Source organism: Protomyctophum parallelum (genome assembly GCF_964188405.1).
Source record: "Protomyctophum parallelum genome assembly, chromosome: 14".
Lineage (NCBI taxonomy): Eukaryota > Metazoa > Chordata > Actinopteri > Myctophiformes > Myctophidae > Protomyctophum > Protomyctophum parallelum.
In genome coordinates this window covers 14,757,707-14,768,763 of record NC_139709.1, presented here as the reverse complement: position 1 = coordinate 14,768,763, position 11,057 = coordinate 14,757,707, and the positions used below count along the sequence as shown (strand labels likewise).

General features: G+C 45.2%; 2 protein-coding genes across 2 annotated transcripts in view; both read right to left on the bottom strand.

Moving 5' to 3' along the window:
- Nucleotides 1-1,045, bottom strand: part of LOC310871137 (glycosylphosphatidylinositol anchor attachment 1 protein-like) — a 14,854-nt gene extending 13,809 nt beyond the window's left edge. Inside the window, 2 exon segments of the mRNA XM_083782626.1 lie at nucleotides 21-129; nucleotides 964-1,045. Coding sequence (XP_083638752.1) covers nucleotides 21-94 — 74 coding nt within the window. The 5' untranslated portion in view covers nucleotides 95-129; nucleotides 964-1,045.
- Nucleotides 1,046-1,406: 361 nt separating this feature from the next.
- On the bottom strand, nucleotides 1,407-4,194 carry exosc4 (exosome component 4; the record flags this gene model as incomplete). The annotated part of the gene is made up of 3 exons (XM_083782137.1): nucleotides 3,910-4,194; nucleotides 2,989-3,195; nucleotides 1,407-1,760 (listed from the first exon to the last, which is right to left on the bottom strand). Exons 1-3 carry the CDS (start codon nucleotides 4,078-4,080, stop codon nucleotides 1,407-1,409), a joined length of 732 nt encoding a protein of 243 aa, XP_083638263.1. The 5' UTR covers nucleotides 4,081-4,194.
- Nucleotides 4,195-11,057: the final 6,863 nt, after the last annotated feature.

The window sequence follows — 11,057 nt, the reverse complement described above, 5'->3', positions numbered from 1 at the left end:
TCTCTCTTCAAGTGACTTACCAGATTGGGGCATTCAGGCGGGTTAGCGTGCTTATCAAAGCACGCCTTCTGTTTGGGTCTGACAGTAGTCCCATGAGTGCGGTCTTGTACCCCTGGGCTGGCCAAAGCACTAGAGTAGAACATGACATACAACAACTAATTACAATACTAATAGCACACAGTGGTCCAGGGGCGTGGTCCTTGAGGGGGTTCCAGGTGGTCCCCAGCTAAATGATGGAGGTGGTAACCAAATGGACCCTTTATTAGATCTTTAACTCTAGAGAGCGTAAAATGAAACCAAATGGACCCTCACAGGTCCGTTGTTACATTATTGTTAAAAATCTGCATTACTTAACTTACAAGAAGTCTACACAATTACAGAATGTTGAATAATTGTTATTTTGATCAACATCTGCCTGCTCCTAATGGTACCAACATCAATACAGCATAAAACATAAATATATAAATCCAAGTTTTGTGTCTGAGAGGCTAAATCAAATGATGGTCCATGGCTCAAATGCCCAATAAATAATGAAACGGGTTATATAAACCACTGCTTTGTGGAATCTATGATCTGAAAAGTGGTTCTTTCATTGGGCCAATACATCTGGTGAAATACTAGGGAATACTATTCCTGGTTTGCCGAGGACCCCCCTGGCAGACCTCACTTTGACCCCATTTAAGAGTACTTTAGATGACTCGGTCTCAGGCAGCTACAGCATGTTATGGTGCTATCAAATGAAGACACATTTTATGCCATGGGATACTGTATTAGATACACCCTCCCATTGTCATAATGTATCTATTGACAGGTGCATGTTTGCTGCCTGCTAGCTAACGTTAGCTACCTTAGCAACGTGACCAGTTATATACACACTTTAACGATTAACGGGGAGGGGAGAAATGCGGAGGCTCTTCTTTTCATCACGCAACTATTCCGTAGTTATAAAATGGTTCTAAATACCTGAGAGCACAACACAGACAACTAGGAGGGTGCAGTCTTTTTCAGGTGCTGATGGTCGTGTTTATTTCCTTGTTCCCTGCTTGTTCCCAGGGACATTTATCGCGACGGACCAACTTCCGGCGGAGAAATATTTCCTGACATTTCCCAATTCCAATTATTGCAATTTATGGAGGCATATTGCATGAAATATGTCACCAAGCGTTTTACAACAAAATTAAGACATTAAGTCATACTGTAGGCTTAATCACAAAAACAGACAGATAAATTCAGGGTTCAATGTTTTATTTTTTTTAAGCCATAGTTTAATTACAAAAATATCCATGACTGGTTATTACATATGAAAAATGTACCCAACTTTTTCCATTCAATCATCCCATACCATTCAAATTCCAACTCAGCATGTGCCCAAATTCTAAACCCCCCCCCCCCCCCCCCTCCCCCCATCACTCTCCAGTGAGCACAGACACTTGTAGGTGTTGCCGCACTACATCATCCAATACTTTGCTAACACCTTTACAAGCCGTCATGGCGGCCTCCATCAGAGTCTCTAGGTGGTCCTGATGTAGTCTGGCATCCATCTGCAGCAGAGCGATCTGCCCCCCACGTGGCAGGAGCGCCATAGCCAACGAACTTCCGCCGCCCTCCTCCACGTGAGAGAGGTCCGCCAGGGGCGTCTCGTCCACAAAGCCCACTGTGCAGGCACACACGTAGTCTCGCATTGGAATGCCAGCGTCGATCACTGCCAGTGTGGCAGCGTTCACGCACGCACTGTAGTTCCCACCATCCGACTGCAAAATCTGTTTTGAGAGAGAGAGAGGGTATTCCATTGTATTTAGACCAGACAATTTACAATTTACAATTTAGGCATTTAGCAGACGCTCTTAATCCAGAGCGACTTACATTTAAGCAAGAACAAAAGCATGGGAATACATCACATAAAAGCATTTATCATGAGACATGCGTAAGCTAAGAAGGTAACAGTGGAATATCTATATGATGAAACTATACATACACTATACATAATAAACTATACATATTCACTACTATGCTATACATATGTACTATGGCGTGCTATGACTATATACAATACAATTATAGTGCTGTCTACATAACATGCTATAAGTCTGTGTCAAATGCTATCTAAGCCAGAGGCAGATTCTTTAAAAAAAAATAGTCTTTTAAATCCTGACATGGTTCTCAAACTATTTCATGTCAAGGACCCGAAAAATTATATATATTTGGCTGCCAACCCCCATCTGAAAATATGTTGTTCCAGGGATACCCCAGAAGCAAAGATTTGAATAAAAAATGTGTGCTCTGAATATAATATTCGCCACATTTTCACTATTGAAAAATAGCAGATCTACAAGCTCATAGCACGCCCTCTGTGCCGCGCTACAAGCTTGTAGATCTGCTATTTTTCAATAGCTAAAGTATATAACAATGCTTAAAACACTAAAAGGGGTTCCCATCCTGAATGCGTTAACCACATGAAGCCTAGACTAGAGCATTCGTATTTCAGCGAAAATATGTCATCTTGGCTATTTTCTGCAAAGGTATTTGCCGTAGAGGGGGGGGAAAGGACAAAGTATAATAGAACCCTGGGACTAGGGTTAAAAAAAAACTAATAAGGTGGCCTGGGACGGCCGAGCGGTCCAGGCACCTAGACTGGTAATCCACATCGCAGGTTCGAGTCCCGATCCCGACGACTTTTGTTGCGCGTGTCTAACCTCACGTCACCAGGCTTTCCACCTCGGAGGAAAGCCTGGTCTGTGTTCCAAAATCGTCATATTTGTAGTCATCATGTTTTTATTTCTGAATTTACTTCTATATTTGTAAAAAATTAATAAACAGAACATTAAAAAATATATATATATCTGTAGTCATCAGGCGGAATAAGGAAGTACCCCGATTCCACCTTGTGGTATCCTTCCTGATGACTTACAAATCATCGACTACATGACGAAAGTTACCGACCGGAACATAAACACGAAATGGCCCAGGCATTTAGTGTTTGTAATTAACCTTAACGTAGATGTCTATTTGCGAACGTGGATAGAGCTGGGTCATCACGGCCGCCTCAAACGTCTGCTTTAGGTGAAGACTCATCTCTGAGGACTTGCGGTCCCCATGGGGTCTCCTCTTCCTCTCTGCTGTGCTGAACGTGGCCATGCTGTATTGACAGTTGATAACAGCTCTGTCATAAAGTGTCCGGCCGCGGGAACCTCGCATCTAGGGGTGCCAGAAAAAACAGAGATTAATAATTGCACAGAATAGAGTGCATCTATATAGTACACATTTTGGAATATCGAGCAATCTATATGGGATTAACAACTGTTTTGAATACAATTTCTTTCCCCTCATCTTTGTAGTAGCATATTAGACTATAGACAATTTGAAAAAAAGAAAATAAAATACTTGCTACTTGTCTTGAACACTGACTAGTCGAACAAAACTTAATTTGAAAATGTTTGTTTCACTCTGCAGAAGTTGATTGAAGAATGTATTAACAGTTTGAGAATGATAGTACATTTCAAGCACAACTCAATAGTAAGAATACACAATAATAGAATACACAATACAATTGTGTAGTCTACTCTACACCAACTACACCAAGATAAATACAAATAGTAGTAAGTACTGCTTCTACTGCTTATATTTATAACCAAGTAAAAGTTCCCAGCATAATGTTTATTGGGAGTTGGGAGGGACCCTCACAAGTCTTGAGTTTGTAATTCATTGCATTTACCCCATAGACCACTGGAAAGATGCACACGTTAACGTTATATTGACCAATCTGTTTATTGTAAAATATATAACTGTTACAGCTGAATTCTAGTTTATAATTAGCCAATAGGCTTCATTCATATTAACGTAACTTAATTGCATCCATTAGATAGCTAACATGTAATGAGCTAGCTAGCCATTAGCATTAAGATCACTTACTTCATGGGGACCATACACAACAGCAAGGACTTTGGTGTTGCCCTGCTCTATGTACGCAGAGCCGTCAGCCTGGGCAAACACACCCATACGAGCTTGCACTTTTCTCAGTTCAGATGCTTTTCTTCCATCTAGACGGTATCCCTGATCGGACAGCAATTCAAGGCCTGCCATATTGCACCCGATGTAGTATGAATCGGTGCACCCTTTTGTGGAAATCAGGCGAATACGATCGCACGTGTGTAGTTAAACTACATTACCCATAAACCCACCCACTGAGTAACCTCGCCTCACCAGGCAGCCCACCTAGGCAGCGTCTAGTGAGCTAATCTAGTGAGATAATTTAAGACTTCCGGTGGACGATCTCTTCAAAATAAGAGTACCCTCTAGAGTATTGAAAAAAAGTTTAATTTGCACATTAAAACTACAAATTAAGCATTTAAATGATGCTATAAGACACACATTATGTTTCTGTGTAAGAATAAGTAATTAAATCCTTATAATAATAATAATAAAGTTATCTAAATGGATAAATGCTATTCACTGGAGTGCATGGACTTTATAAAGTGGACACTGGACAAAAGACGGCTCCGCAAGGCAACTATCTGGACATACCCACACGTTCGGGGAGATGTCCTATACCACACCCCACTCTCCGCTAAGCGGGAGAGGTGTAAAATTCACAGCAGCAGACCTTCTACTGGGGTCAAGGCTGACAAAAAGTACCGTTTCCGGACCCAGAATGGACACTGGACAAAAGACGGCTCCGCGAGGCAACTATCTGGACATACCCACGCGTTCGGGGAGATGTCCTGTACCACACCCCACTCTCCGCTAAGCGGGAGAGGTGTAAAATTCACAGCAGCAGACCTTCTACTGTGGTCAACGCTGAAAAAAGTACCGTTTCCGGACCCAGAATGGACACTGGACAAAGAGGCCTCCGCAAGGCAACTATCTGGACATACCCACACGTTCGGGGAGATGTCCTCTACCACACCACACTCTCCGCTAAGCGGGAGAGGTGTAAAATTCACAGCAGCAGACCTTCTACTGGGGTCAATGCTGACAAAAAGTACCGTTTCCGGACCCAGAATGGACACTGGACAAAGAGGCCTCCGCGAGGCAACTATCTGGACATACCCACACGTTCGGGGAGATGTCCTCTACCACACCACACTCTCCGCTAAGCGGGAGAGGTGTAAAATTCACAGCAGCAGACCTTCTACTGGGGTCAAGGCTGACAAAAAGTACCGTTTCCGGACCCAGAATGGACACTGGACAAAAGACGGCTCCGCGAGGCAACTATCTGGACATACCCACGCATTCGGGGAGATGTCCTGTACCACACCCCACTCTCCGCTAAGCGGGAGAGGTGTAAAATTCACAGCAGCAGACCTTCTACTGTGGTCAACGCTGAAAAAAGTACCGTTTCCGGACCCAGAATGGACACTGGACAAAGAGGCCTCCGCGAGGCAACTATCTGGACATACCCACGCGTTCGGGGAGATGTCCTCTACCACACCACACTCTCCGCTAAGCGGGAGAGGTGTAAAATTCACAGCAGCAGACCTTCTACTGGGGTCAATGCTGACAAAAAGTACCGTTTCCGGACCCAGAATGGACACTGGACAAAGAGGCCTCCACGAGGCAACTATCTGGACATACCAACGTGTTCGGGGAGATGTCCTCTACCACACCCCACTCTCCGCTAAGCGAGAGAGGTGTAAAATTCACAGCAGCAGACCTTCTACTGGGGTCAACGCTCAAAAAAGTGCTGTGCCTTGGGGCATTGACATGAAATCACTTTCTCTACGCAAGCTAAGTCAGGTCAAGGAGTTACCTCTAGCTTTGGAATGGGTGTCACTTGTGTGCGTTGATTGCATCTGTCTGTGCATTTATGCATTTGTTTGTCCTGACGAAACTTGATTATTTCTCGACTGTTTATTTTCTCGTATGACACGACATAGAAACTACTTGTGACTACTGTCTTTGTGTGCTGTCGAGCGGATGTTCTTTGCATCAGCTCAAAGGTATAGCCTGCTGTGTCATTCGATTCATTTGTCCAGATATGCCATTTATGATCTTTAAGGATGTACAATGACGCATATGGTGGCCTGTCGAAAAATACACACATACTGGTCAAAGCATACTCATTTTGGTGGTACAGACAGGATAAATTGAACGTTTTTGGAATTTTTGTGCCAGCTCTTAACAGGAGAAGTAAGGTCTGTGGGCTGTTAATTACTTCATATGTTGATAAGCTCTTTTCCTGCTGACATGTTTCACATTGTTCAGATTGAGCGGGTAATATTTGTGCAATAGTGTCTAAGATGCCTTTTTGTGGCTGCACTATGAATTGTGACATGTTTTTTGTAGATGGTAAGGCCTTGTCACCACATTGAGTACAACTATACAGACTAAGACTTTTCAGGCAAAGCAGGTCATCTCCAAGGAAAGGAGACCGAAGTGTGTATTCTACAAAGCTGTTTAATATGGTGCATACTTCTGTCCTAGAACATTTCTGAGACACTAATGACACTGATGTGTTGGCTAGATTGAATTTCTCAAGTTTCTGTCTAAATGTTGAGTCCTGCGCTGCTGCTTCTTCAAGCCGTGTGTGACATTTTTTGATAGCAGATGTCTGTTGTAGAAATGTTAGAATTGGTAATGGTATAGCTTCACACATATTGTCATTTAGACTTTCATTGCATAAAACCACATCATCATCATCATCTTCTTCCAAATTGTCCTCCGTTATTGTTCTGTTAATTGCTTTCAACTGTCCAGGCACAGAATGTACAGATGTCTGTATGTTTTGCTTGAACAACTGTGTGGACACCACACATACTCAACCAAACTACTAGTTTGTGTATAAAATCTAATGGGTCATTGTGCATTCCTAAGGCCAAGTAAGATGCTATTCACTAGTTGTTGAGTGACACCACAGATTGTTTTGCAATCAAATGTGTGACCTGGATTTTGAAAAAACGCTTGAATGAGAGCTGCTAAATTCCCCGGCATAGATGACAACTGAACCACCGAAGTAGGTGTCAATGGTTTCAATTTATCTTGTACTACTTGTAGATGCAGTATACCCACGCGTTCGGGGAGATGTCCTGTACCACACCCCACTCTCCGCTAAGTGGGAGAGGTGTAAAATTCACGGCAGCAGACCTTCTACTGAGGTCAACGCTCAAAAAAGTGCTGTGCCTTGGGGCATTGACAATTATTTAATTAACGAATTAAATAACCTTATTTTATTCTGAAGGCAACCGGATGTCTTAAATTAGCTAGCTCTCAGACAGGAAGTTCTAAATTAGCTCATAAGACGGAGCCAAATATCTGTCTGAGAGTGGAGCCTGCCTGGCAAATGACATGGGGGGTCCTTTTTGTGGGCTTGGCCGAAAGTGGGCGTTACCAAAAGGTGGGCGTGGCCATGGCCGCCAGAAGTCTGTCAGATTTTGACAGCTTCAAATTAGTGTTAAACATAATATAACCCAATTGACTCCAGTCCTCTCTGTTTAATATATCTATAATGAAACTATATAAACTATGCATATACCATGAAGTGCTATGACTACTAGCTCTGGTCCATAGCTCTAATGCGTTTCATTTAGAGCTATGTTACTCTAAACTTCCCCGCTCGCATGAATGCAGACCAGCCTCTACTCTTTGGCGTAAATAAAAAGAATGTTTTTGCTACACATAAAAACAAAGGCGAGTTGTGTCATTAGAAAGCCTACTTTGGTAATTGGTTCTAGTTCTAGTGAACAGAAATAATAAATAAATAGACTTGGTAACCTAACTGTAGGGAGTGCAAACACATTAAAGAACCTGGGGGTTATCATCTATGAAAAGGCAACACAATGAGCAGAAAATAAAAATGAACCATGTAAATACAACAAATTGAGCAGAGCACTGCAGGCCGCAGGGAGTTGAACCCCATTCCGGTAAACCAGAAGTACCACAACCAGTGCCTTGGTTTTTGTTTTGTTTTACGAGGTCCATTCGTTGAAATGTAAATTTTGCATTGCAACGGTAAAGTAATTTCACAATTGACATTGTAGGCAATACTTAATAACGGTATGGCACCAGGCCAAAGCCATGGGGATAGAGTATGTTTTGCACTCTGAGTGAGTGTGTGTGTGTGTGTGTGTGTCCGTCAGTTTGTTAACAGCTAATCTCCATCACCATTAACCCGGTCGATGCCAAATTTTGCACACACACTCCCTGGATGCCAACGATGAACCTCTGTCCCAAATTTTCCAGAACGGCCTGTATAGCACCACACATTTTTGTATGCCCTCCGAGACTATGGACTATAGCCTTTCGCTTTTCCGCGATTTAACCTTTTTTCAAATCGTGAACAATGATGAAGAATCGCGCACTATAGCATGCCACTTAATGACCTTGGGGTCATCAAGGTCATTGATATTGATCAATAACCTTGAGCAGTATAAATGACCTTCAATAAGACTAGTAAATGACCTTGACCAGTATAAATGACCTTGACAAGTACAAATGACCTTGACCAGTATAAATGACCGTGACCAGTATATGACTGACCAGTATAAATTACCTTCATGAGACTAGTAAATGACCTTGACCAGTATAAATGACCTTCATAAGACTAGTAAATGATCTTCACCAGTATGAATTACCTTGACCAGTATGCGGTCCGTGACCATGGACTATAGCCTTTCGCTTTTCCTTGATTTTCACCTTTTTTTAAAATCCTCAACAATGATGAAGAATCGCACACAATAGCGCGCCGCTCAATGACCTGAGACCATGGACCAATGAACCATGTAAATATAGCACATTGAGCAGGGCACTGCAGGGAGTTGAACCCCGTTCCGGTAAACCAGAAGTCCGACACCAGTGCCTTAGTTTTTGTGTTGTTGTTCATTTACAGGTCCAGGTGTGCATACGCATGTGCGCCTGTGCGTGTGTAGGTGCATTTGTGCATGTCTGTGCACGCTTCAATGACCACTGTTGGACCCCATGGGGATCAAGGACCTCAGGGAGCCACCCATAATTCACAACGGTCACAGCGAACTCTGTTGCATCACAACTGGTGGCCAACAGTCGTAACCAACACCGCCACCGACCCACAGGAGAATACCATCGCACAGTGGTATCAGACCAACCACAATCAGCCAGCCCTCAAACCAAACCCTTCGACCTAGAAGAACTCGAAACTGCAATGGGAAAGTTGAAACCCGGAAAAGCAGCAGGGATTGATGACATACTGGCAGAAATTATACAGCACCTGGAACCTAACGCAAAGACCTGGCTCGTAGGGATGCTGAATACATGCATGGCACAGAAAACCATCCCTTCTGTCTGGAGAACGGCCAAAGTGGTTGCAATCCCTAAACCTGGCAAAGACCCATCATCCCCAAAGAGCTACCGACCCATTTCCCTCCTCTGCATCACCTACAAGAGAGGCTGCTACTCCAACGCCTCATGCCACTCATAGACACCAAGCTGACTAAAGACCAAGCTGGTTTCCGTCCCGGCCGCTCCTGTGCTGGACAGAGCTCAACCTCACCCAACACATTGAGGATGGGTTTGAGGGAAAACAAATAACTGGAGCAGCAACTGGAGGGCGAAGCAAGCACGCAGGCAGCTTGTGCCTGCCTGCGTGCCTGCCTGCCTTCCTCATGTGGAAGCTGCATAGTTGAGTTTGTGTGTGTGTTTCTTTTTCTGTCTTTCTTTCTTAGGACGAAGATCAAGGTAGACGCCGTTGGAAGGCTCAACACAAGCCGATGCCCCTAGAGATCCATCCCAAAGCTTCCCTCAAGGAGTCCAGCAAGCCAGCTAGCCAGCAAGCCCGCCCAGTCAGCCAACGCAGCCAGCCAGCTCCGCCAGTCAGCCAGTGTAGAAAGTCAGGCTGCCAAGCCAGCGCACATCAGCCCTTGCAGTCAACCATTGTAGCCATACCAGCCTTGCTCAGTCAGCTCAGCCAGGCCTCTCTCGAGGCCTGGCTCTCTGTCTGCCTGGCCTGGTCTGCCCCGCCCTGCCTTGCAGCAACAGAACCAGCCTTGCTGGCAAGCCAGCCAGCTCAGAATACGAGCTCAGCAAGCCAGCGCAGCTGGCAAGCACGCAGTTAGTCTAAACCAGTTTCAGACTGGCAGGCCAAGGCAGACAGACAGGAAGACCGAGGCGCCTAGGCAGGCAGACAGGCCAGGAAGGCAACAAAGTGCAGGCAGGGGGACTATCCGGCCTACGGCTGCGCTGCAAGGGTTGGAGCCTGGCCAGCTCCTGCTGGTCTAGACTGAGTGGCTGTGGCTGCACAGTAAGGCTGCGGTAACCTAGTCTGGGCTTGCTGCTGCACTGGCTTGCTCAGCTCGCATTCTGAGCTGGCTGGCTTTCCAGAAAGGCTGGTTCTGTTGCTGCAAGGCAGGGCAGGGCAGACCGGGCCAGGCAGACAGAGAGCCAGGCCTCAAGAGAGGCCTGGCTGAGCTTACTGAGCAAGGCTGGTATGGCTGCAATGGCTGACTGCAAGGGCTGATATGCTCTGGCTTGGCAGCCTGACTTTCTACACTGGCTGACTGGCGGAGCTGACTGGCTGCGTTGGCTGACTGGGCAGGCTTGCTGGCTAGCTGGCTTGCTGTGCTCCCTGAGGGAAGCTTTGGGATGGATCTCTAGGGGCATCGGCTAGTGTTGAGCCTTCCTATGGCGTCTACCTTGATCTCCGTCCTAAGAAAGAAAGACAGAAAAAGAAAGACACACACAAACCCAACTATGCAGCTTCCACCTGAGGAACCGAGACGCGAGAAAAGAACTGAGCGTCACTTGGGATGGTCACAAACTCTCCAACCATACCCACCCCATGTATCTTGGAGTTACACTGGACAGGACACTCTTCTTCAAAAAAAACACCTGGAGAACACAAAAGCCACGGTCAACACCCACAATAACATCCTGTGAAAACTAGTGAACTCCCAAGTGGGGCGCAGACCCACAAACAATCCGTGCAACTGCCATGGCCCTGTCTTTCTCTACAGCAGAGTATTCCTGCTCAAGCTGGAGCCGATCACGTCACACCAAATTGGTCGACACAGCCCTAAATGACACCTGTCGCATCATCACGGGATGGGTCAAGAAAACACCTGTCCCGTCCGTGCCTTTATGCGCTAGCCGGC